The following is a 23357-nucleotide window of genomic DNA, read 5'->3' on the forward strand; positions in this document are numbered from 1 at the left end:
ATCTTCGATAGTATAGTGGTCAGTATTTCTGCTTGTCATCCCCTCGGACAGCTCGCAGGAGGCCGGGGTTCGATTCCCCGTCGGAGAGGTACGATCTTTTTGTAGTTCTGAGTGTGGCCAGGTTGCGCGTTGCGGCATGGTGGGCCGGAGGAGAGATGTAGCAGTTGGCGCCTGTGACAAGGTGAAGGAGTTTTCTTTTGTTCCTGCATCGTGCGTTCGTTATGGTAGTGATGCAATCTAGATGAAATCTCGAGCGATCTTGTCAGTACGATCGTGGTGGGTGTTGGAGCGTTGCTGTTGCCGACATAGGCGGCGGGCGCGTACACACACCAAATTGATGTCTTGCCCCACCATCATAATATCAGAGCGCCAGATTATGGATTCACAACGACACTGACGTGGAAGTAAGCATAAATAGTTTGTCATTCATAGTGGCATTCTTGGATCTACGGTATTGACGGTTACTACGATTACATGAGCCGCTCTAGGGCTTCAAACATCACTTTGGAAGGCTTGGATTTTGTTCAAGAACTCGAGGTCCATTTGTCATGAGATATATACAGTTGAATCGAAGAAACGGTCACATGGCCATAGGACTCTACAAAGTACTTTTGCCCAATCTAACCGTACACTTCAACGCCCGATGTAATTAAACACCCTACAAGCACTGGCTGTAGTAGTCGTTCTGCTTGGTGCAGGTGGCGCCAGACACACAAGCAGTAGCACCGGTGTAACCATTGCCACCGCACTGAGCCCACTTGGCAACGGAGCCAGCAGCACTGGTGGCAGCCGGCTTGACGGAGGTAGCGAGAGTAGTAGGCTTGGCAGCAGCGGTGGTAGTAGGCTTAGCAGCGGTAGTGGTAGGCTTAGCAGCGGTAGTGGTAGGCTGAGCAGCGGTCGTGGTGGCAGGTTTCGCAGTGGTCGTGGTTGCAGAGGCAGCAGGAGATGAGTCGGAGGATGCGCCGTTCCAGACCTTGGGGCCAGGAGGAGTGTAGCTGGTGAAGCCGGAGTAGATGTCGAAAAGGACACCGGGATCGGTGGCCTTGTAGGCGCCAGGAAAGGTGACACCGGCGGGCAGGACAGCGGTGCCGGAGCCCTCGACCTTGATGTGGACACACTCCATGTAGAACTGGGCGCCACCCTGGCGGTTACCCTCGTGGAGAGCGTTGATCTCGGGGCGGAGGACGTAGTCGCCGGGGGCGAGGTTGGGGAGGGTCAGGTCGTGCTGGCCGGCCTTGCCGGTGTAGGAACCAGCGATGAGCTTGTCGACGGCCCACTTGCCGTTGCTGTAGCCATCCTCCCAGATCTTGGTCCACGAGTACGAAGAGCCAGCCTTCGAGGCGTATACCATGATAGGACCCTTGTGGGAGGAGGCGATGATGTCGTCAGAGGCTTGGTTGTTGTCGTGGTGCCACTGGAAAGCAATCTTGTCACCACCCTTGACGGTGATGGACTTGGAGGCCTTGGTGCCAGCGACATTGCAGGTCATGGCGGACGAGGTGACGTCGGTGACGGGGTTGTTGTTGGGGGGAGTGTCGATGTAGCCACCCTGTGTGTTGCCAAGGCCGGCATCCTCTCCGTTAACGAGGATGTTCCAGACGGTGGTATGAGCAGAGGCGAGCTGACTGGCAGCAGCAACAGCGAGGACCTGAGAAAACTTCATTGTGAATGGTAGGTACGGGTTTGTGTAAAGAGTGACGGTCAAAAAAAGGACGAAAATGAACAGTTCGAGAAGTCAAAAGACTGAAAGAGTGTATAGGGAACGAATGTGTGAGCGTCAAGCGTGCCTTTCTCCAGATGGGCGGCAGATGCCTCTTATACTCGCCCGAAAGTGGCTGAGAGATGCTCCCATCTCGGCCTGGTAAGCCTGTGTACGCATCCTGAGTCAGTGAGCCACCGGGCATATGGCCCCATCGGCCAAGGAATGTTTATTCTTTTCTGTGGGCGTTCGGCGCCAGGAACAGGTTAGAAGCAACATTTGACGTCCGAGAGCCGTTGGGTACGATACAGAGTCAAATCGAGATGCATCAATCTATGCCGAAAGGGGAAATGTGTAGAACCAGCCTAGAATGCATAACCCTGGCAATGATCTGTTCGATGACCATACCAGCGAATGGCGAGTCTGGCATAGAGTAATATGAAACAGAAGGATTCAGGAGCATTAGTCTACGGGAAGAGATCAGGAACAAGGTGCCTCTCCGGGAAGACTCACTGGCTCAGACCGCCCGGGGAAGGACTTCATGCACCTCCATGTGGTCATGCATTGTACTCATGTTCGGCCTTGGGTCAATCTAGGTACTGCACTATGCGACATACTCTTTGAAGAGACCTGGATGAGGGTTTGCTTGTCGGTTGCCGTTGTCACAGATGACTTCAGCATAGGTAAGCCGTTCTTTCTCCACGATTCAGGCCATCAGGAGGCGTAGTGGTCGAGGGCGACCAGAAAACACGATGACGCTTGTACTCTGTTTGTCGAAAAGCGCTTTCCTGGGCATGAAAAGGTGGACCGATAAGAGGACACGAGATTTGACAGCGGGCAGGGGACTAGGTTGTTCCGCTTAGGTTCGTCATGCCGCAGCCTTGCGGGAGAACGAAATTGGCTGCCGCATTGTGTACGTTTCAGCCAAGTCAGGCGAGTGTCTCTCCAGCGCAAGCGAGGCCATCTGCAGCTCGGCTAAACATGTTTTTAGCTTCAAAGATCGGATGCTTGTGTTTACAGAGCACCAGCAAAATCAATGTGATGGAGTGGGTGGCAGTATTGATGGTCGCATGGGCCCTTTGACTGTGGTTGTTACTTCCCTGATGGTGCAAGGCGCACATCCGCGGACTTGGACCGCTCACATCTTAGGCGCTACCCTGCTGCTTCTATCAACGGCAGGGGAAATGTGCCTGCATGGCCAGACCACGCGCTTCGGTCTCACGACTCCTGCCATGATATTATGATAGAAACTTTGTTCTCCTGGATGACATGTTGTGGCACCTCGATACCAATTTGACAGCGCCACATTTCTCACCAATCGAACCGCTAAGAGATGAGGCTGTGAAACAGAGCTACATCGCTTTGGCCTTGTTGCGAGGGCTTGAGTCGCAGGACGGAAGTTTTGAGACATAGCTGCATTGCCCAGAAATGCCGCCGAAAAGGTCGGTACAATATTGTTCGCTTGGTGACAGGGAAAGGGCGCCTTAGTCCGGGGACGCAGTCAGCATGTCCTACAAACGAGGCACTTGCTTGCTATCGAGCAAAACGACTTGGGAAGGTGAGTGATGGCTTAAGTCGATAAGAACGCTGAATTCGACAGGCAAATGATCATTCTATATGCCGCTTGAAGAATACAATGCTTGTACAGGGAGCCCTTTTGAGCCCTTTTGAGCCGTATAAACAAAGACGAAGATCACTATCGCAAGCCAGCTGGCTCAGACTCACAGCAACAGCATGCTCACCATCACAGCGGCCGTAACACCTCCCCATCTCCCCATAGCCATACCAGCCGCATCTCCAATCATCGCGCCTTTACCATTCGCAACCGACTTCTGCGTCGAATTGGCACCCCTACCCTCCGCAAACGTTCCATCACCCGCTCTCTTCTGCCCACCAGCACTGACAGCCGTCGGGTTGCCCGTGCTGCCCGCAACGCACATGCTCGTTTCGTTCTTGAACATGCGGTCCGCAACGCCCTTCCATAGTGCCGTCACATCAGTGACCATCGCGGCGGTGAAGAACATGCGGCAATCTGCTGCTTCGTACATGAACTCAAGCGGGACGCCTGACGCGTCGTTCTGACGCAGGTTGTCCTTGAGATTCACACCGCCAGCGGCGCGGCCATTTTGATAGGCGGAGCGCTTGAAGAGTTGGGTAGCGAATGCAGTCTTGCCGACATCCGTGGTGTCCCATTGCGCTTTCTGTTCAGGGCTGCCGAGGAAGTAGGTTGCTTGCATTCGCAGCTGTATGTCCTCCCAAGAGAAGACTTGCGCGCCTTTAGTACCACCGACACCTTGCATGGGACCGTCTTGAGGCCGCCCTCCAACAGCAATGGTACGGACTGCACCTTGGTTCTTGAGGAGCTCGGCGGCGATGGCGCATGTTGAGGAGCACATGCCGTCGTGTAGCATGACCATATTCTCGGCCTGGAAGGGCTGTGGAGTGCTGGTCTCGTTCTGGTTCTTGTCGAAGCCGATCACCGAGAACCCCTGGTAAGATGTCGAGATTGGGTCGCTGAAGTTGTACCGGATGGTTGTTGTGAACTGATCGCCATTGGCAGTCTGCGGTCCAAATGCAGCACCTGAGGTAGCAATGGCCTTGTTGTTGACATCGAGCTGATGCTGGAAGTTGAAGCTGGCAGTGATACCCAGAACGTCGTTCGGAGTTGTTCCCCTTCCGAAAGCCTGGGCAAAAGCCGTCTGGTTGCTCTGCACATATGTCTTATTGTTGACAAAGTCTCCGGTCAGTTGAAATGCAGCCTTGATAGCATCGTTGGCGCGGAAACGAGTACCGCCAAAGGGGTCCTGATCTGCCTGAGGATAGACTTGTTTGAAGGTGTCGTAGCCAAGGATTGCGTTACCTGTACGAAACATTAGCGTGGTTCACCAGATCGTTTGCCGTTTGGCAAGTCAACTCACCCCCGCCGTTTCCGCGCATATCGAAGATCATCTTCGTTTTACCTTGCGTTTTGCACATACGGATGAAGTCACGCATCACGTTCTGGAAGGTCTGAACATTACCAGCATCGTATGATGGAATGCTAAGAACTGCAACATCCTACGACAGTTAGCGGAGTAAGCATCAATAAGCACAACCCTTACATTGTATCCAGTGTCGTTGATAAAGTACCCACCAATAGAGAGATTAGGGTTAAGTATCACAGCCTTCGGATACCCAATCTGCGAGGGCGTGGGCGTAGCAGTAGGCGTCGCACTCGTCCGACTAGCTGGCGCACTCGTAGTCGGTTGCTGGATCTGAGTGACAGGCTTCGGGCCTGTGCAGAACTGCTGGAAGAACGTCTGACCACTATTGACACCCGTGAAGTTGCCAAAGACGACTGCGATATTCATCTGGTTGAAAGTGGTTCCGTTGGCGAACTCCATGGTCGTGTTGGGACCTTGGTATTGGCCAGTTCTAAAAGATCCCAGGAATACGGTGCCGGAAGAAATCAAGGCCTGCGAGGGGAAGAGGGCGTTCCAGCGCGTGTCGGCGTCATGAAAGTCGGATTGTGTGGAGGCATTTCCCAAATAAGTCGTGACATCTATTCCGTTGATCTTCTTGACCGCGGAGGGCTTGTACGAGGAATCGTTGTTGGCTTTGCGAATGTCCTGGTAGAGAAAGACTTCTGGCATAGCTTTGCCATCGGATGAGACAGACACCAACTCTGTGCCTGGAGGCCTCTGAAATTGCATAGCAGACGCAAGGATATCGGGCTGGTATGCAAAGTGATTGTCGTACGCTCGGTTAAATAGCATCATCATCGCCATTTGGAATTCGTACTCGGTCTTGAAGGTGCCGTTAGCCAGTCCTTTTTGCATCAAGTCCAGGTCGCCCATCACGTCGACCGACTTCTCGGTGTAGTTTGATGGAGGGTTTTTGAGATAAGCGATGTTGGACTGCCACTTGACAAACAACTTCATGTCATCGATGAGCTTAACATTGCCTCCGTTGTCCAGAGGGACTGACGCGAGACACATCATGCCCAGTTCAGCAGGCACGACCTTCCGAGCGCCAGGCGGTGCTGCAGCGATGGCACTGCTGATCGCTGCACATGGCTCTCCACCGACGGAAGCAGTCGAGTTCGAGGGTATTGTTGCGTTCGGAGATGTGCTAGTAGTATTGCTCGCGGCTTCAGCGGCTTCAGAAAGTACCTCAACGCCTGCTTGGGTCATAACTTCTTCCATGTCCAGATCCGGGAAGTCTGGCACACCGTACATCCATGGATGAGGGTTGGCAGCTACCAGGCTGCAGTAGGTGCCGAGAAGTACACTAGAGAGATACATCGTGACGACTCCTGCGACAAACTCGGAATGCTGAGCTGGTAGATTCTAAGCTCTCTTCGAGCGTTGCCAGAAGAATTTAGAGTCTTACTATATATAAGGCGATCCAGCGCGGTAGAAGCGAAGTAGGAGCAGAAAGAATAACTATGAAGACAACGAAGCCATAACGAAGCTCGCAGAGCTGTAAATAGGGAAAGAGAAAGATGAAGAGAACAAGAGAGGGTTCACGAGAACGCAGCGGAGTAGTTCACGTACTCCGGAACGCATACCAAGAGCAAGTGCGCGCCAATGGTGGGGAGGCGGCGAGTATCATGATAGAGGGGCAATGCTAAGAAAGGTAAACCCAGCTTGTAGCATGGCTGCGGCATTATAGAAACGACCACTTCCAATCGAGCATCTAAATTTGGGATTCGAAACATGTCGCGTGTCCATTACGGGTCTGGTGATGGTCGAGGAAACAATTCAAAAGGCCATGATAGACACAGGATAGTTGTTCTTCCGGGGGAAGCCCAGAACCTAGAGACGGATTGGTAATGGCGTAGTACCAAAGGACTGCCCTTGTGTTGGCTCTTTCGGAAGCAGGTAGAGAAGGTCTTGGTGTTGAGCGCGAAACTGACACGAAACGAAGTGGTCGGATCGAGCCGGACCAAGCCTAGTGTGCACTTATTCAGTGAGAACCGCTCGAATGGTATGGAGAAGCACACGGGTCATTATTGCTCTTGAGTCCTATCTTGTTAGTTGCTCAATGCTGACTCTCCTATGATCAAGAGCTCTTCCCGCTGTCGGAGCGCAAGAGGCTGTGTTGAGGCGCGGCTGGAAGTGCAACCAGATCGGTTTTCTTTCCTTTTCATCCGCATTTCCTTGAATCGCACGCATTCAAAGACTGATGAAAGGTCGTCATCAGTCTCGTCATTGCCAGTCGTGCTTGTTCGATGGTGAAAGCGAGTCGTCGATGAAAGGTTCGTTGGGTTCGGAGTCAGCAGCCGGGCACCTTCGGCTGCGGGGTTTAGTAGCCCAACCTTGGGACGAGCTGAGCCCCTCGCCACCAACTCCCACTTGACCACCGCCGAAGCCCACTCGACACGCTCCACTCTCCACTCCAAACTCGCAAATCACTCACCTCGCACCAGCAGCGCGCCTCGTTCAGTCTTATGTCCACAGACATCCAAAATCTCAAGTCCTTCGATCCGTTCGCGGAAGCCGAAGACACAGGTGGAGAAGTCAAGGTTGGAAATCAGCAGAACTACATTCACATTCGTATTCAGCGTACGTCTCGCCCTTTGCACGATTACGTATTCCAGTCGCACGCGTGCGCAACTCCGGTGCATGATGCTGCTCGATCTCATACGTACCACCTGAGCACACAAGGCTGACCAACCCCCAGAGCGCAATGGTCGCAAGACCCTGACCACGGTCCAAGGCCTGCCCAAGAAATTCGACCAGAAGAAGATCCTCAAAGTGATCAAGAAGCAATTCGCCTGCAATGGCACCGTCGTCGCCGACACCGAGATGGGAGAGGTGATCCAGCTTCAGGGCGACCAGCGCAAGGATGTTCAGGATTTCCTTACCAACAAGAAGGATGGCCTCGGTCTTGATGTCAAGACTATAAAGGTCCACGGGTTCTAAGCTGAAAAACGCGATGAGCCGCTGCCTCCGCCGAGTGCAACGAACGCGGTATCCGACGATTCGAGCGCGATCACACGCTACTGGGTGTGTGACTCAAGGGCGACGAGGCTGAGCACGCGGCGCAAATTTGCAGTCGCAAGGATCTGGACGAGTCTGGACGAGTACGGTTGTCTCCTATCGTCGCTCCTTTGGAAGAAGAGGAAGGTGCGCACAAGGCGCACCTTGGAAGTACTTGCAGGATGTATAGGTTTTGTCCTTGCCAGAGGATGCGTTCCATAAGATGTTCAATAGTCGAGTAATGGCTATGGTCCTGTCAGAGAATGCTTTCCCAGCTATCCGTGATTGAAGAGCGTGAAAGTCATCTGTCTGGTATTGCAATAGACAGGCATTCAACCCGCTGTTCCATCAGGAGGAGGCGGCCGAAACATGTCGAGCAGTGTCCCCACATCGCACTGCTTTGCCTGCCGGATCTTGCGCTTCTTTGTCCCCCGATCGTCGTTTTCCTGATGGGCTGGAGAGTCGAGTGTTCGCTTTGGTGGCTCCTCAGGCGAACAGTGTTCACAGTGTTTTCGTACGAACCAGGTTGCTGAACCAACATAGCGCGCGTGTTGGGGTGCGTGACACGACAGGGAGAGCGAGACTGGCAGTTCCGCTCCTAGAGGATGTACGGTCCTATCTGATTGGGTTTGCACTGGGTGGGGTGCTACATATGCTTGGGGTCGAGAGTGTGTGCATGTGAGTGCATGTCGCAGTGTAACATCTGGTGTGCGATAAGCGTCTTCCGTCTGAGGCTCCGAGACCCTGCAGGCGTATTTGTAGAGGTGTCTTGTCTTCTCGGTTATGGACGCCTTTGTGTCGTGCATCGTTGTGTTGAGTTTGCGCTCGCGAGTCGTGCTTGAACGCTGCCATTGTCCATGAATCTCTGACTTGCTGATCAGGGAATGAGGAATAGTTCGCTCGATGCCCACTAGAACGAGAGCAGAAAATCTGGAGAGATGGTGCAGCACCACGTTGTCGGAGGGTCTTGCATCAGGTATCGAGGACAAGTAAAGCACTTTCAGCTTTGGAAACGCTTTCTTCTCGCGCACTGCACGACACCAGTCGCGTATGGCACGTTCCCTAAATGGGCGAGTTTCCCTTTGAGATGAATTGGTATGGATCAAAGCTGTCAATGTGGGTACTTCCGTGAGGGACATCAGCTCTGCGAGATCTAAGTTGAGTCCGTTGGCGCAGAAGTGCGTGAGTACACTAGTGTTGAGCGTGCCGAGACTCTTGATGATAACCGGCCAAAATGTGACGACATCGTGCATCTCTAATCGGAAGTGATGGCTAAGTTCTGTATCGAGGTCAGCGGATCGTCAAGAGACCATGACGGCTGTGACAATACTGACCTGGCTGATTAGGATAAGCTTTTTGAAAGATCATCCAGGCTCTGAAACTCAGAGCGTCCCTAGACTTGAGCTTTTGATACACTTTTCCAGCATGTTCCCACCCTGGATACGCTAGAGCTTCGGGCATGAACAGGTCGACATTCCAACAGCATACCCGCATAGCCATATCCTGCAAAGAACCTGCACCCCTCGCGTGCCTGGCGGCTCGTGGATCGAGAAGTCTTCCTGTAATCCGCTCCTTAAATGCTAACGGGACCATAGATCTTGCGCTACTTGATGTGGTTTCTGTGTAGATCTGCCCATTCTCTGGATTGAAGGTCTCCATGGTGAGATTGTGCGAGCGCCTGGCATACGCTTTTGAAGGAAGCAGTAAAAATGGCATCTGTTCCACGAGATGGGTAAATTACAGTGTCCATGCAAGAGGATTGGGATAGCAAACAGACGCGTCGTAGCTCCACGCACAGACGAAACGCGGTAACACGCATTCACGTGAGTATAGCAACGCAGATGAAGATACACATTGGAGGCGTCTAGATTATGTCCAAGAGAGCTTAATGTCCGCTCTAGAGAGACAATTTACGTGCAAGAATCAAGTGGGTATTACATTTTGCGGTCTTGAAGTGCTATATTTCGTCTAGCAATGAGCCCCATTACTCCGCTCTTCCAAGCGTAGCTTCCTCGCAAACGCCATGGGACCCCAAATCAGATAGCAATGCAGACTCAGATTGGCGATGCCAACTAGACGCGCTGTGTTGGAAGGTACGCGCCACCAGCTAGCACCAAGTTCATCCTTGTGAACTGCACCTTGTAAACCGGTGAATCCTTTGTGGGAAAGGCGCTGATCTGGTCCGCCGAGACGCCGGTCTCCTTCGCTGCCTTTTTCGTTGTGACTGTGGTGCCGCTTGCACCTTTCGTAGTGAGTGCACCGTCTGTCTTCGCAGCACCGTCGGTGCCCTTGCCACCGCTCTCGGTGGTCTCTTGCAGAACATCCCAGACACGAACAGTCTTGTCTGCACCAGCAGACACAAGAACGCTCGACTCGACGCTCCATGATAACGACCAGATACCACCCTTTCCATGACCGCGCATGCGCTTCCGCCGCCGTCCGGTCTCGAGGTTCCAGAGTACGATGTTGCCTGCATCATCTGCAGAAGCGAGGGTCTTGCCATCCGGGGAGCAGGCAATAGCTGTGACGTTGCCAGTGTGACCAGTGAAGAGGCGCAGACAGTTCCCGCCAGAGATGTGCCACATGCGAACTGTACGATCGCACGAGCCGGTGAAGACGTAGAGGTTGTTGGGATGAAATGCCACACAGTCGACATCGTTATCGTGTCCGACGTAGATGCGCAGTGGCTCGATGTGATCGGTGGACCAAAGGCGCGCAGTGCGGTCGTTGGAGCCAGTGAGGAAATAGTGACCGTACGGGCCCCATTGAAGATCCCAGATAGGGTTATCGTGACCGCGGTAAGCGACTAGACATGTCCATGTGTCGAGCGACCACAGGCGAATGGTCTTGTCCTCAGAGCAAGACAGCAGGAACTGTGTGTTCGTAGGCGGTCCGCCCTCAACGCGTTCAGCGGTTGAGGGTGAGAAGGAGACTGCATAAACTGGACCTGCATGGCCCACAAGACGCCGTGATGATGAGGGTTGTGTGCTGGCTTCAGGTAGCGTGGATGCGAGAGGGCTACCGTCCATAGACCAGACGCGGATATATGATTCGGCCATGCCGGCGGCGGCGAGCCTGTTGTCGCCGGAAAATTCGATGCAATTGATGCTGTCGTAGGTGTTGTGAAAGGTGTACATGGTGACGCTGACAGCTGGACCAACGCCGCCCGTGCGACCTTCCATCTTGTAGCGATCGCGGTACTCCATGATTTTTGCTACTTCCATCGAGACATCGCGCGCCAGAGATGGTGGCAAAGGTACTGTGTCGCGCGAGGGCCCGTCTTCTGTTGGTTCGCGCTTAATGCGCTGCTCGTACTCATCCACCAGAGATGACTGACCGGGCTTGGGTGCACTCTTAGCGTCCTCATCCTGCAGTGTAGCTCGGACATCATCTTGCAGATCTTGGTCTTGCGGGTAAGGACCGAGCTGCAGACGTATACGTGCAGCATCAGCTTCTGGATCGTGGCGGCTCGTCAGAGGATGCCCAGGGTTGTGTCCCGGGATACCTTCGTCCTCTGCGGGAAGCTCGTCCTCTCCTTGTCCGCCAGCTAGGATCGCCGCTATGCTCTTTTCTGCGGTTGCTGTACGTTCAACAGTGACAATATTCATGTGATCCCGGATGATGTCCAAAAGTGCCTGTCCACCATCCATTTGCTTCGATTCAATGAATTGTATGAGGTTGTAGAAAGGCATCGTCGTCAATGTCACGCGGTACTTGTTCTCGTTGTAAAGCTTTGCGATGTTGCTTTCTGTCAGGTGAGAGGGCAAGCGAACTGCTCGCAGAGTCTTGATCTCGTCGCTGTGATCGCGCTCGAACTGGGCCGAGTATGTTACGAAGAATGTTTCGGCGTCTTTCGTGAAGTAGTCGCGCACCAAGTCCATGAACGAGTATACGAAGACAGGCCACAGGAGCTTTCGAAGCTCCGGCCTGTACAGATCCAGGTTATCCTCTGTGTATTTCCGCAACAGCTCGAACGACTTCGTGAACTTTGCGCCGCCTGTGTCTGTGCTGCCGCTGACGAGAGGCTGGCCGTTTGCTTGAGGTTCAGACTCCTTACGGAGCATCGCTTCGGTACGTACATAGCCCTTCTTAGATAGGTATTCTAGCACCTTCGATAAGTCAGCAAGGTGAAGCAACGGTGGTTTACAACCGAAAAACCACTTGACGGAAGGCTGCGTGATGTGGTTGCTGATACTGAGTTGCTGCTGCTGAGGGTGCACCCATGGCTGCCACGATAAAAGAGCCAAAGGTAAAGGACAGACGCTATGCTGGGTTCTAGCATCCTGAGCTTTCGTTGTGTCGTACAGCGACTGGGGTTGGAAAGTTCGGTGTGCTAGCTGCCCTTGCCTATTCGCACCAGCGTAGAGCGGAAGTGGCATTGGTCGCTGGGACACGGGAAGGTGGCGGGGTGATTTAGACGTAATGAATAGTGCAGCAATTGCAATGGTGGTCCTGGATCAAAGGGTGTCCGTGTGTTTATTCTTGAAAGTCGTGGGTACTTTTACGCTGCTTTTCACCCAAGGGCTCCTCTCCAGAAAAGTTGCGCGCGGGTAAGATTCGAACGGGTGGCCAGCGACATGAAAAGAAAGTCAAAGATTCCACCTACAATTTGGTTTAGGTTCTGTTGCGACTGAGGACCTGATGTGCTGGGCGGCGGCGGGCCGGCATTCTGTTGTGGAGGCATGTTGCCGTGTGGTGGGAGGCCAGCGCTGGGGGGACCGTTCGTGCCTACACTCATCGACCGCGCAGGCCCTGGCCCCGGTGGGCCTGACATATCTACGGCGTTCCTTCGCTTTTATTCAAATGCGCTGGGTCGCTACCAGAGCTATTTGCAAGCCGGGGAGGACGAGGCGCGCGCGCCGTTTGCGGTCTAGAGGCGGCGATGATGCGCAAGTGGAGGTCACTTGTGGGAGGCGCAGCGGAAAACGCGTAGAGAGCACGCGATCGAGATAGCAAGGTCGTGGAGTCGTCACCGAGGCTGGTCGCATTGCGGAGTGAGCGGAGGAGAGCTGGACATTTGGTAGCGACGCTGTGGCTTGTGCCCCTTCAGCCACATTGTGGGGCTTTGACCATAGCTCTATCACTCACCTTCAAAGTACTCACCATTGTCGTGAAACATCAGCAAACAAGCGACTCGATTGCCAGCTTATGATATCAACATGTCTGCAAGTGCCGAATATTTAGACGCCATGGACACCGATGCACCAACCTCCACACGGCCTCAAGACTCAGCAACACCAGCAGCATCGCAGCAGACATACCGTCAGATCGCAGCCTCCCACATCGAAGGCCTGAACAAACTGAACAGCAACCTGCCCGATATCCTCGCCCTAATCGCCGCTTCCTTGTCGCAACTCACCAATAACCCCATCCAATCTGGGCCACAAGACGACTCGCCGGGAGCGCGCGAGAGGGACATGGTAGCTTTCAGCCAAGCTGTGAAGGGCCTTGTGTCTGGCCTCCGAGAAGCTCTGGTTGACGAAATCAACGATCTAGAGCGCTACAAGGTTATTCCTGCGACGATGACCAAATTCACAGCTCTGCCGAGCGCAACACCGAGCATGGGGCAACAGCAGCAACAGGCGCCGGCGAAGCAGGACCCTGACGCCGGGGTCAAGAATGGAGGGTATGGCAGCTTCGACGTTGGCGTGCTCAACTCGAAGGTCAAGTCTGGGCAGGTCGAGGGTAACGACACATTGGATAGGGTCAAGGCTGTGCTGGACGAGCTCCTGGAGAGGAGCGGGCAGCAGAGCAATGGAGACGAGATGGCAGTCGATGGGTGAAGAGAAGGGCGAACCGAGTCACGACGAAAAAACCACACAACAGCTGCTCTGCATTGGAAGGGTCAGATTGCTCGGTATAATGGATTACTGAAGATCTCCAGGACTTCACCATGGGCCGCGACAGGCGATCAATTCGAGCTACAAGCTTGAGCACAGTATCGCTGTATGGCGCTGGTGCCGATGCCAAGTAGTGATGGCCTAACGACGGCCTGGTCAGGGCAGGCCACGAGAGCCAGATCTGTAGTTCGGGCCTCCTTGCTATGCGTGTCAAGCATAACGGCAGCTGTAACTTAGACCAATCGACCCAGAACTAGTATCTCATCTCTTCGGCTGTAACACATCCCGCATAACCGTGATATCCGCCGGCGTAGTCCTACAACACCCACCGACCAGCACCGCACCCGTATCGGCCCACTGCCTTGTCTTCGCGGCCAACAAACCGCCCTCTGTCCTCTTTCCCTTCCACTCTCGTGCCACGGCATTCCATTGCTCGCCCGAGTTAGGATACACTATCATCTTCCACCTCCTGCCCTGCTGCATTGGCTTCAGCGCCTTGAGCGCCTCCAATCCGACATCATCAGGCGTGCAATTGAATCCCACAGCGATGACCTGCTTCACATCATCGAACAGCTTCGCGATATGTGATAGTGAAGTGCCATCGCTGATATGCTCCCCGTCCTGTAGCGTGAACGTGAACCACGCCTCCTCTCCCTCGAACTCCTGCTGCAGCAACTCAATCAAGGCCTCCGTCTCGGCAAGGCTAGGAATCGTCTCGCACGCGAGCACATCCACACCCGCATCAACAAGGGCCTGTATCCTCCCGCGGTGGAAAGCCTTCATATCCTTCTTCTGCAGCACATAGTCGCCGCGGTACTCGCTGCCATCTGCAAGAAACGCACCGTACGGGCCTACACTTCCGGCCACCCACAGCGCCTTCTTCTCTTGACTGCCGCATTCTTTTAGGTACTCATCCCTTGCCTCCTGCGCTAATCGCACACTCTTCTTAACAACATCCTTGCCCTGCTTGTCGTTGAGGTTGAGATGTTTGCTGAGTCCGGCGAGAGAGGCTTGGTAGGATGCCGTGATGGCGACTTGGGCGCCTGCGCGGTAGTAGTCCAGATGTGTTTGTTTGATCAAAGAGGGATTCTGGAGAAGAATGTCGGCGGACCAGAGGGCTCCTGAGATGTCTGCGCCGAGAGTTTCCAGATAGGTTGCTAGTGCGCCATCTAAGATGATTGGAGAGTCGAGGTGCACTGAGAGCTTGTGAGATTCCGTCATCTTGGATTTTGGGCCTCCTCCTTGGGTAGCTGTCTTTCGAAAAACTGGTGTCACAAGACTTTGTTTATCGAATTACGAAATGCAACGTCAATCTGGTGGCCGATGTTCGGGTGGAAAATCTGGGGAAAGGGCCGACTGTTTGAGAGCAGAACACGACCAGACTTTCGGCCAACGAACCTGCTGCCCCCGACTCAACGGTCCCACAGCATCCTCAGTGTCACAGGCTTGATGCAGCGAGGTCGCAGTGCTGCGCATTGGGACTAGCACCATGCAGGGTAAGTCAGCCTTGATAAACGCGGCGACCCCGAATGCGCGACAGCTCCGCCAATCCTCACACCACGCCAAATGTCGCGAACACATCAACATCACGATGTACCATAGGAGAGACTTTCGGCCGCAGGGAAGTTTGTTGTATATTACATGCTACAGTGTAGTCGGCCGCCGTAACTGGTAACATATCGAGACGAAAACCTGTCCAGCTAAAGAACACGCAGCCCTAGAAAGATCGCTCACCACCCATAGCCATGACGCATATATAACTATGCACTGACCGGAATACACGACCGATCAATGCTGGGTTCGATAAGAGATGCAACGTTTACCCTGACGCAAGACCGTGAAAGCATGCTTGCCCGACAAGCCATGCGAGAAGACGCAGATGATATGCGAGACGTGTTGTGTGTGCGACTAAGCGAAGAGCGCAAAGGCCAAGGCGATGATGATGGCTGCCATGGGGCTCTGGCCGACGGCGACGATCTGGCCCATGTTGACTGGGACCTCGATGTAGGACGGAGTGGGAGCGACGATGGTGCCGTTCGCGCTGGCAGATGGGTAAGGGTAGCTGTGCAAGAGTTAGCTTGGGTCGAAGCGAGTCATTGGTGAAGACTTACCCGGATCCCGACGGAAGATATCCAGTGCCCTGGCTTGTGGGAACAGCATCAGTGGCGGTGTCGGTAGATGAGTTGCCCGAGGACAGTGGTGCAGTAACGTAGTTCGTCGAGGTCAGAGTCAACTGGCTCGTAACCCTAGTAGTGCCTTCGACGACTGTCGTGCTAGCTGGGGGTACAGGACCAGGGTACACCAAGCCAGAGCTTGCAGACGTGATGGCGGGGTATGTGCCAGACACAGTGGTCAGCGTGCTAGGCTGAACGGTGGGAACAGACCCAGATGGGTATCCGCCTGCGCCGCTCGAGGTGCCTTGAGTGGGCATTGCAGTGGACTCGAGCGCTGTATATCCACCCGAAGAGGGACCAGTCGAACTGGCGCTGCCGTGACCACTTGAAGCAGGATATCCAGATGTAGGATCCGCATCAGGGGCAGTGTTGCTTGGCGAGGATGGCGAGGAGGCGTCGCTAGATGGAAGAGCGCTGGAGCCAGGATAGCCCGAAGTAGGGACAGCATCTGTCGCAGTGTAGCTCGAGCCAGAGGCCGGGTTTGAACCACTAGGAACGGCACTAACAGTGTTGCTTGGAACAGAAGGCGAGTTGGCACCGCTCGAGGGGCCGACACTGGGGACTGGAGAGCCTGAACGACTGGAAGTGGGAACGGCATTAGTTGCAGTGACGCTCGGCACCGAAGGCTGACCGTAGACGCTGGAAGGTGTGACACCAGAAGTGGGGACAGCTCCAGTGTTAATACCTGGTGTGGGCAGGCTCGAGCCTGGGCCTGCAGAGGTCAAGGGCTGGGAAGGAACATAGCCGATCGAGGAGCCAGGTTCTGGCACACTGGGAGGGAAAGAGGTGGGGACAGAGTCAGTGAGGCTACCAGGCAGCCCACTTGGAGTAGGTCGAGGCACGATGACTGTATCGGAGCCGTCTGGGCCTGTGGGCAGCGCTGATGTCTCAACGGGAGGAGTATAGCTGCTCAAAGGTCCAGATGCACCTGGTGCAGACGAAGTCGGTACTGAGTCGGTACCCGTGACTGGCACGGAAGGATTGGGCGAGATCAGGCTGACCGAGATGTCAATCGAGCGCGAGGAACCAGTGGGTAAGGCGGAGCTCAGGACTGGGGGCAGGTAGCTACTGAATGGGCTGGGAGAACCTGGAGGGAAAGAGGTGGGAACCGAGTCAGAGAGCGTATCCGTGTTGCCTGGCGGGCTGGTAGGAAGAGCTGAGGACGATGGCACGGCTCCGGACTCAGCTGGCGGGAGACCAGGAGTTGAAGTGACCGGGCAGATCGTCGTCGTCACGCTCATAACGGTGGTCGACGTGAACAGCTCCGTGGCGCTAGCAACGGGACAGTTGGTGACACTCGCAGCACACTTAGTGATGGTGTATGTTGACGTTACGTAGACTACAGCGGTAGTGGTGCCGTCTGCAAATGCTGTTAGCCGGGCTTCAAACACCGTGCAGGAGCTGGGCAGTACTCACCATCTCGACCGACGAGAGGTTGAACGGCAGATGCGGCACCTCCAAAGAGGGCAGCCAGATAGAAGGCCTTCATGGTGAGGCAGTGCTGGCGGTGAGGCGAGAGGATAAAGGAGTGGATGGTACTTGAGCAGCAATGTACTGGCGTTGAATTGCCCTGGGCTGGGAAAAGAGTGTAGGGAGTCGGTGGAGAGAAGAAGCTGGTCAAGAGTCGGACGATGTTATGAAGGAGGCAAGCCCGCCAAGATCTAGCGCCGATCTGGTGAGAAGAGAGGGAAGCTGCTGCGGGACCCAAACAAACAACAACAGAACGAAAGCGCTCTCAGTGGATCTGCAATGGCAAAGTGGATTTGCAGTCGTTGCCACGCTACATCATGAAGGCAAGCGCATATTTAGCACGTGATGGCACCTTCACTGCTCGTCGTCCGGCAAGGTCCCGTCTCACAATCGAATTAGCTTGCTGGGGCTGAACACATGTCACAGGATGCACAGAGAGACTATTGGAGCCGCGGGCTACTGCTCAGAGAAGCAAATTAGGCTGCCTGCATTTGCACTACAGCAGCCACCCGTTGTGTGGACGAGGCGGTGACGCTTTGGTAGACACAGCACGGACGCAGCTGCTGTCCCCGTGTCGTCGACTGCGTCCCGGGCTCTCTTTCACCTACGCTTTGAAGCGCCTTCCTGCTTTCTGCGTCACCCTTGCACGCCAAAAAACTCTGTCAGCAAACGCGTCTTGCCACCGGCGCCCAGCTCCCATATTAAGCTCTCATTCCCTGCTTCTTTCAACTTCGTCCACGACACACCTTCAACTCCATCGCGCAAGCATTCGTCAACGCTGCAGCAATATCCAACATACTTCCAGCTCTACCGCATCACCAATCCATCACCACTGTCACCATGGTTGCCTTCAGGGTTCTCGTCGCTGCCGCGCTCGCCTGCGTTGTTGTCGCTCATGATCATCCCACCGACAGTAAGTGCACACCATCACGCTGGTCACATCCAGCCTCAGCCTTGTGCAGCCCAAGCTAACGTGTCGTGCAGCCGTCTGTGTCGCCCCCTTCACTGTGACTGTCACCGAGACCGTGTGCGGCACGCCTGGTGTGCCTGTCCACACCCCCCCTGCGGCTCCCTCCTACGAGGCGCCTCCCCCACCGCCCGCTCCGCCGGTCACTTCGGTTGAGTCTACGGCGACTGCTCCTTTGAGTGGCCCTCCTGTCGACACCGCCACAGTGGTTCCACCTTCTCCCCCTGCGGAGACTGGTGTGCCTCCTGCAGAGACTAGTGTGCCTCCTGTCGGACCCCCACCCGTCGTCCCCACCACCGTTGTGGTCCCTTCGACTGGCGTGGCTCCATCAACTAGCGTCATAACCTCCATCACGTCTTTGGGTCACTCTTCAGCCCACTCCCCCACTGGCGGCCATACTTCGACAATCTCGGCCTCTCTCCGTCCTTCAGAAGTCTCGACTGCTGGTGCCGTCATGGCCATGCCCACTGCCTACCTCGGCTTTGGCTCGCTGTTCGCTGCTGGTGCTGCGGCAATGGCTGTCATCGCCTGAACGCCGACCACTCTACATCTCATCATGATCAGGTCGGTGTTGAAGTAAATCATGGTGTCTTCAAGACCTTGACGTCTCGCACACGTGCATAGTCTGTGACAAGGTGGATCTCATTTCACGGTACGATCGTTGGATTTGGCGGGATTTTGGTAGGGCTCATTCATCGCCGAACAACTATACATGGCTAGCATGTCTATAGCTCTCTTCCCGATGCTTGATAATACATTGTGACTTGGTCACAACTCTTGATAACCTCGTCTTTTGCTCATGTGACGCCTTTGTACTTCCCTGACATGGTGCCGTTGAGCCTGTCCCGCGGTTGAGGGTAGTACCTTCATGACTTGTGTCGATGGCGCCTGCGCCACTCTTTACTCGTGAGCCAATCCACGATCTGCTTCGCAGCAGCTTCTGGCTGCAGATTGGTGAGTTCCAGACCGAGCTCGCTGTCAGTGTCAAACTTGTAGAGCTCTTCGGTCTCTCTCTCTGAGCAGGTTCGGTCCCGGTCAGTCAGCTTCATTGCTCTGCTCCACTTACATTCTGCAGTATCGATACTGCACAATTTCTTTTCAAAGATCGGCGTACCTCTTGAGCGGCGTCCACAAACTCTGTGGCAACCTCGAATTCCTAGTCAACATTCGAGCGACTCTCTATAATCATGTGAGTACACGTTGACACTAAGTAGACTTCAAGAATCTGACCGGTGAAGATGACAACGTGATCCTTGAACTTGGCATTCTTCACAACCGCTTCAAATTGGCGCTCACGCTAGGCCTTACACTCTTTTTGGTAGTAAGGGTGGTCGCGCGGGTACTTCGCGTTCACGGTATCGATGAGCGTGTGGCTATCCAGGAGAATGCAGTTTTCCAGGCTGAGGAGCTGTACGATCTCGCGGGCGACGGTGAGCTTGCCGACGCCGAGAAAGCCGTTGATGTAGAGAAGTGGGGCGTTGGTCAGTATGGATTGCGAAAGATATTGTCCGTATGGAGGATGTGAAAATCGGGAGGGGGAGGACTGCGAGGTCGTCGTGGGTATATTTCTGGCGTTTGGCGCGTCACAGCTGAGTACGTGAAGAGTGAGTGGGGTGCGATGGGTACGAATGAAGAAAGCACGGGTATGGAGCGTCATGTGCTCTCAGCATGTCTCTCCTTGTATGAAGCTCTGATCTCCGTCCTGTCAAGTAGCTTGAGATTTAGACTGGGAAATCATTCGATTGTTTGCATACGGAGAAATGGTTACGGCTAATTCGTACTCCACGTGCAAACCCTGTTTGACCTAGATGGGCAAAGCATTGCTTCAGCGTCCTCAATCTCTATAAAATGTCTTTCTCAAGGGGGTGCTTTGGAGACTTGCTTACCTGAAAACTGAAAACAATCCCTACGGCCATTTCTTCGAGACGAGGCGCATACCTCGGATCTCAACATTACAACTGTATCTCTTTGACCGGAGAAACGATCTAATAGCTCTGAATGAAATTTCTGGCAGATGGCATCAAGACGGTCATACTGGCCATTTACTAGCCACGCCATCAATCCATAATTTTCCTTCGGATCGATCATCTTTAACAATGACCGCTCCTTGAGAGGGTGTCAAGACTAAAGAGATACCTCCATAGTCGCCGTTGAATCTCCAACTCAACAGACGCTAGCAGCTTCTTGAAAGTCTGCGATCTGACTAGAAATACAAGATTCCTTTTTACCTACGATTTAAAGGTCCGCAGCATCCAGAGGTTGATGTTTGCAGTAAGAGGAGTTGTCTCTTACACCTTACTCCTCTTCTCCAGCTCCATGGCAGCAACGATCGCACACCCAATCCCGCTCCCATCTTCCGCACTCGTGATCTTAATCGGCCCCTCTCCCTCCCTCTTCTCCTGCTCACTCCATCCTAGAATCTCGCCCAGCGCCCTCGCCTACCTACGCTTGAACTTAGGATGTTTATTTGCCACGGATCCATCAGCCGCAACATGGCCGTCTTCAATACCCTCTTTCAAGCAAATCGCCGCAACACCGCATGCACAAAGCCTCGCGCCGCGGACAGCGATCATCTCCGCGATATGGCGGGAGAGCTCGATTTCCATGTCTGAAGGGGAAAGGGAGAGCAGGGAGCAGAAGAGATCTCGTGATTTGGAGAAGAATGGTGAGTCGTCGTCTTCGATTTGCGAGAGGAAGCCGGTGTCGATGGAGTACGGGTTTTTCAATTTGCTCTTATCCTGGTCTCTAAACACCAGCCCGCGGTCCGCTAGATCGAGCACAATGAGGCGGTAGATCTCGCCCAGGTACAGGCCCGCAGACAGCTTCTCGAAGGCTTGTTCGCCTGGGCGCGGCGAGTCAGCGTCGATCTGCTGGTCATAACTTGTCCAGGGGAGAACGCGGTGGGCATTATCGAAGGCGCCGTATTCGCAGTTGATAACGATTTTGTCGCTGATTTTGCTGCAGTAGGCGCGATCGGAGTCCTTCATCTTGCCGATGCTGGACAAGTTGGCCATGTAGGCTGCGTTGCAGCCGGTGCCGAAGATGGCGCCAATGATAGTCTTGGGGTCGTTATAGGCGGATGCTATCATTGCGCCGACTGTGTCGTTGATGACGCAGATTAGTTCGAACGGGAGGTTTCGCTCTTCAATCTTCTCGCGTAGTTGCTGCGCGACGTCATGGTCTTCCACGCCGCTGATGTCGAAGCCTTTAGTCCATGTTTTGAGAATTGCGTGGTCGATGCGCGCTTGTGTTGCTGGGTAAGAGAATGTGAAACCAAGCGGCATTGGTCGCTTTTTCTTGAAATTGTTCATCAAACTGTTCTGCTTCGCAAAGTCCTCCAGCTCTTCTGCAATGAAGCTCCACAGCGCATCTGCATCGCCTTTCTTGAGCTCTTCGGGCAGCTTATACTGCTTCTGATCGAGATGAGTCTTTTCTTTGCCCTCCTTCTCGTGTCCATGGAGTGTTATCTCACAGACTCTCAGATTGGTTCCGCCAAGGTCAAGAGTGATAAATGTGCCCCTCTCGTTTCCCGAAGGAAGGTGATGTACCCAACTTTGGTGCATCGCAATGTTCTGGTGGTGCTTAGCCAGACCCTCGTCCAGTTCTACGCGGAAACGATTGACAATCTGCTTCAGTTTGTCGCTGCTCATCCACTCTCAAGAAGTTTCTGCTTGCCTTATGTCGCAATGACGTTCGGAGCAAGGGGAGTCGCGAGACATTCGGTCCACGGACCAAGAAACGTTGTGACGATCGGTGGGGTTCTGCGTTGGAGATAGCCTACTCGACGCAACGCCCTGTCAACACATGTTGTAAGATGTATCTATGAAGTTGGACGTCAAAAGATGTCCAAAGATGTCGTGCACATTTTACACGCGAGCAATACAAAATCCACGTTTGCCGCAATTAGCCGTGATCTGCCCATGCTAGTTTGTGATGTCCATGCGGTGTCATGGAGGGAAGTAACAGGTGTGTCCTGGGTATCTGTATGTTCGTTGATCTTGATTGTGATGTGTTGCCGCCATAATGGCTTCCAAACGCCTTGCGATGCATCCAACTCTTCCATGCGGTCTATTCAACATGACAAAGGAAACACTTGGCTGTCGAAGCCTGACGTAATGTGCCTTTCTCCTGATGCATTCATTATGCAGCGCACTTCTCCTTCTCACTTCTCCTCTCCTCACGCTCTTGAACTGCCACCGTCGCCGGGATATGCTTCGCAGTACCGTCCTGCTCAATATTTTCCTGCGCAGCCGCCCTTTGATTCAGCAAACTCAGGTACGTCTGCCACCCGATTGCGATCACGCCTCCGAAGATGCTCCTGTACTGAATCGGGATATATGTGAAACTGAATGCTGTGATCGCGGGCCAGAGCTTGCAGCTGTTGATCCAGCTAGTTGGTACAGTGTTCTTGATGCGCTCTACAATCTCGTCGAACGAGGCGCCCGCAAGGAGGGTCTGCATGCCGAAGAAGTATGAGTTGAAGATGGGTGTGAAAAGAATCTGGTTGACAACGACCTGGATGATTGTTAGCATCCGTTTCAACTCCCGGAAGCCGTGCACGGAGGGCGACGTACCTTGGTTGTCAGACTCAGGATCTTGGAGGAGTAGTTGAAGTTCATGCTGAGCCACAGAAACCACTTGTAACTCGGTATACTGCTGAGTCCTCCAATGACCAGCGCTCTGCCTGTGCGTGCCCAATCGCGGTCTTCGCTCCACTGCTGCACCCATCCTCTTTCCTCCTCCTCCTCCTCCTCCTCTTCTTCTACGACCTCTTTCTCCTCTGGCGCAGCGATACTCTGAGCGACCAGGTCGCCCACGAAGTAGATCACCAGCGAGCTCACGAGCTGCGTTAGGTACGGTTTTCTTTGTTGAACACGCCCGTATGCGCGGAAGGGCTCAATGACGGGTTCGAGCCAGAGCCAGCTGGGACCGGGTATAGTTGTGGCAGTCGCAGGCGCCTTCTGACCTGGAGGCTTCGTTGCATTGTACCGGCGTAGTACATGCGTATGAGACGCTCGTTGTGCGACGAAGTCGAAATGCGTGGCATTTCCGGAAGCGTTGTTGGGGTTCCGAGGATAAGCGTGTCCGTTTTGTGCTGTGCGCCGTGAGCTTGCGCGAGCCCAGGCGCCAGTTGTGCGTATCATGGTGGCCGTTTGAGGTGAAGCAGTCTCATGGGTCGTGCCTGCAGGGAGGTTGTATAGGTGAGAGTTGCATTGTGGGCGTAGTGTTGAGGTCTGAAGTGCC

At 54.1% G+C, this 23357-nt stretch overlaps 10 protein-coding genes and 1 non-coding gene across 11 annotated transcripts; 4 read left to right on the top strand and 7 right to left on the bottom strand.

The window, feature by feature from the left end:
* Position 1: 1 nt before the first annotated feature.
* M421DRAFT_t61 lies at positions 2-88 on the top strand. Its single transcript has one exon. It is a non-coding gene; the product is annotated as a tRNA-Asp (tRNA).
* A 329-nt stretch (positions 89-417) lies between these two features.
* M421DRAFT_420264 (carbohydrate-binding module family 1 protein) lies at positions 418-1902 on the bottom strand. The gene has a single exon (XM_033592417.1). It carries the CDS (start codon positions 1661-1663, stop codon positions 659-661), a length of 1005 nt encoding a protein of 334 aa, XP_033449283.1. The 5' UTR covers positions 1664-1902; the 3' UTR covers positions 418-658.
* A 1416-nt stretch (positions 1903-3318) lies between these two features.
* On the bottom strand, positions 3319-6465 carry M421DRAFT_420265 (peptidase S41 family protein). Its single transcript, XM_033592418.1, has 3 exons — positions 4801-6465; positions 4618-4756; positions 3319-4559 (listed from the first exon to the last, which is right to left on the bottom strand). Exons 1-3 carry the CDS (start codon positions 5980-5982, stop codon positions 3421-3423), a joined length of 2460 nt encoding a protein of 819 aa, XP_033449284.1. The 5' UTR covers positions 5983-6465; the 3' UTR covers positions 3319-3420.
* A 665-nt stretch (positions 6466-7130) lies between these two features.
* Positions 7131-7605, top strand: M421DRAFT_100744 (eukaryotic translation initiation factor SUI1; the record flags this gene model as incomplete). The annotated part of the gene is made up of 2 exons (XM_033586558.1): positions 7131-7245; positions 7364-7605. 2 exons carry the CDS (start codon positions 7131-7133, stop codon positions 7603-7605), a joined length of 357 nt encoding a protein of 118 aa, XP_033449285.1.
* Positions 7606-7703: 98 nt separating this feature from the next.
* M421DRAFT_145087 (uncharacterized protein) lies at positions 7704-9452 on the bottom strand. The gene is made up of 2 exons (XM_033587525.1): positions 8997-9452; positions 7704-8941 (listed from the first exon to the last, which is right to left on the bottom strand). Exons 1-2 carry the CDS (start codon positions 9376-9378, stop codon positions 7995-7997), a joined length of 1329 nt encoding a protein of 442 aa, XP_033449286.1. The 5' UTR covers positions 9379-9452; the 3' UTR covers positions 7704-7994.
* Positions 9453-9526: 74 nt separating this feature from the next.
* M421DRAFT_420267 (transcription initiation factor TFIID subunit 5) lies at positions 9527-12646 on the bottom strand. The gene is made up of 2 exons (XM_033592419.1): positions 12269-12646; positions 9527-11771 (listed from the first exon to the last, which is right to left on the bottom strand). The coding sequence occupies exons 1-2, from the start codon at positions 12434-12436 to the stop codon at positions 9735-9737; spliced, it is 2205 nt and encodes a 734-aa protein (XP_033449287.1). The 5' UTR covers positions 12437-12646; the 3' UTR covers positions 9527-9734.
* Positions 12647-12695: 49 nt separating this feature from the next.
* On the top strand, positions 12696-13604 carry M421DRAFT_145105 (uncharacterized protein). Its single transcript, XM_033587527.1, has one exon. The coding sequence runs from the start codon at positions 12822-12824 to the stop codon at positions 13443-13445; it is 624 nt and encodes a 207-aa protein (XP_033449288.1). The 5' UTR covers positions 12696-12821; the 3' UTR covers positions 13446-13604.
* M421DRAFT_420269 (homocysteine S-methyltransferase) lies at positions 13508-14897 on the bottom strand. Its single transcript, XM_033592420.1, has one exon. The coding sequence runs from the start codon at positions 14721-14723 to the stop codon at positions 13764-13766; it is 960 nt and encodes a 319-aa protein (XP_033449289.1). The 5' UTR covers positions 14724-14897; the 3' UTR covers positions 13508-13763.
* Positions 14898-17739: 2842 nt separating this feature from the next.
* On the top strand, positions 17740-18732 carry M421DRAFT_145102 (uncharacterized protein). Its single transcript, XM_033587526.1, has 2 exons — positions 17740-18059; positions 18131-18732. The coding sequence occupies exons 1-2, from the start codon at positions 17987-17989 to the stop codon at positions 18643-18645; spliced, it is 588 nt and encodes a 195-aa protein (XP_033449290.1). The 5' UTR covers positions 17740-17986; the 3' UTR covers positions 18646-18732.
* A 1669-nt stretch (positions 18733-20401) lies between these two features.
* On the bottom strand, positions 20402-21763 carry M421DRAFT_100747 (hexokinase; the record flags this gene model as incomplete). The annotated part of the gene is made up of 2 exons (XM_033586559.1): positions 20402-20526; positions 20560-21763. 2 exons carry the CDS (start codon positions 21761-21763, stop codon positions 20402-20404), a joined length of 1329 nt encoding a protein of 442 aa, XP_033449291.1.
* A 490-nt stretch (positions 21764-22253) lies between these two features.
* On the bottom strand, positions 22254-23257 carry M421DRAFT_62056 (uncharacterized protein; the record flags this gene model as incomplete). Its single annotated transcript, XM_033595936.1, has 2 exons — positions 22254-22628; positions 22688-23257. The coding sequence occupies 2 exons, from the start codon at positions 23255-23257 to the stop codon at positions 22254-22256; spliced, it is 945 nt and encodes a 314-aa protein (XP_033449292.1).
* Between the last annotated feature and the right edge of the window lie 100 nt (positions 23258-23357).

Source organism: Didymella exigua (genome assembly GCF_010094145.1).
Source record: "Didymella exigua CBS 183.55 unplaced genomic scaffold M421scaffold_12, whole genome shotgun sequence".
NCBI lineage: Eukaryota > Fungi > Ascomycota > Dothideomycetes > Pleosporales > Didymellaceae > Didymella > Didymella exigua.

Coding starts and splice junctions, on each gene's coding strand:
- M421DRAFT_420264 (XM_033592417.1), bottom strand. CDS start 1,663: ATGAAGTTTTCTCAGGTCCTCGCTGTTGCTGCTGCCAGTCAGCTCGCC.
- M421DRAFT_420265 (XM_033592418.1), bottom strand. CDS start 5,982: ATGTATCTCTCTAGTGTACTTCTCGGCACCTACTGCAGCCTGGTAGCT. Junction 4,757..4,800: donor TCAACGACACTGGATACAAT/GTAAGGGTTGTG, acceptor TAACTGTCGTAG/GATGTTGCAGTTCTTAGCAT. Junction 4,560..4,617: donor TATGCGCGGAAACGGCGGGG/GTGAGTTGACTT, acceptor TGTTTCGTACAG/GTAACGCAATCCTTGGCTAC.
- M421DRAFT_145087 (XM_033587525.1), bottom strand. CDS start 9,378: ATGCCATTTTTACTGCTTCCTTCAAAAGCGTATGCCAGGCGCTCGCAC. Junction 8,942..8,996: donor AGCTTATCCTAATCAGCCAG/GTCAGTATTGTC, acceptor ACCTCGATACAG/AACTTAGCCATCACTTCCGA.
- M421DRAFT_420267 (XM_033592419.1), bottom strand. CDS start 12,436: ATGTCAGGCCCACCGGGGCCAGGGCCTGCGCGGTCGATGAGTGTAGGC. Junction 11,772..12,268: donor AACAGAACCTAAACCAAATT/GTAGGTGGAATC, acceptor GACTTATCGAAG/GTGCTAGAATACCTATCTAA.
- M421DRAFT_145105 (XM_033587527.1), top strand. CDS start 12,822: ATGTCTGCAAGTGCCGAATATTTAGACGCCATGGACACCGATGCACCA.
- M421DRAFT_420269 (XM_033592420.1), bottom strand. CDS start 14,723: ATGACGGAATCTCACAAGCTCTCAGTGCACCTCGACTCTCCAATCATC.
- M421DRAFT_145102 (XM_033587526.1), top strand. CDS start 17,987: ATGGTTGCCTTCAGGGTTCTCGTCGCTGCCGCGCTCGCCTGCGTTGTT. Junction 18,060..18,130: donor TCATGATCATCCCACCGACA/GTAAGTGCACAC, acceptor CGTGTCGTGCAG/CCGTCTGTGTCGCCCCCTTC.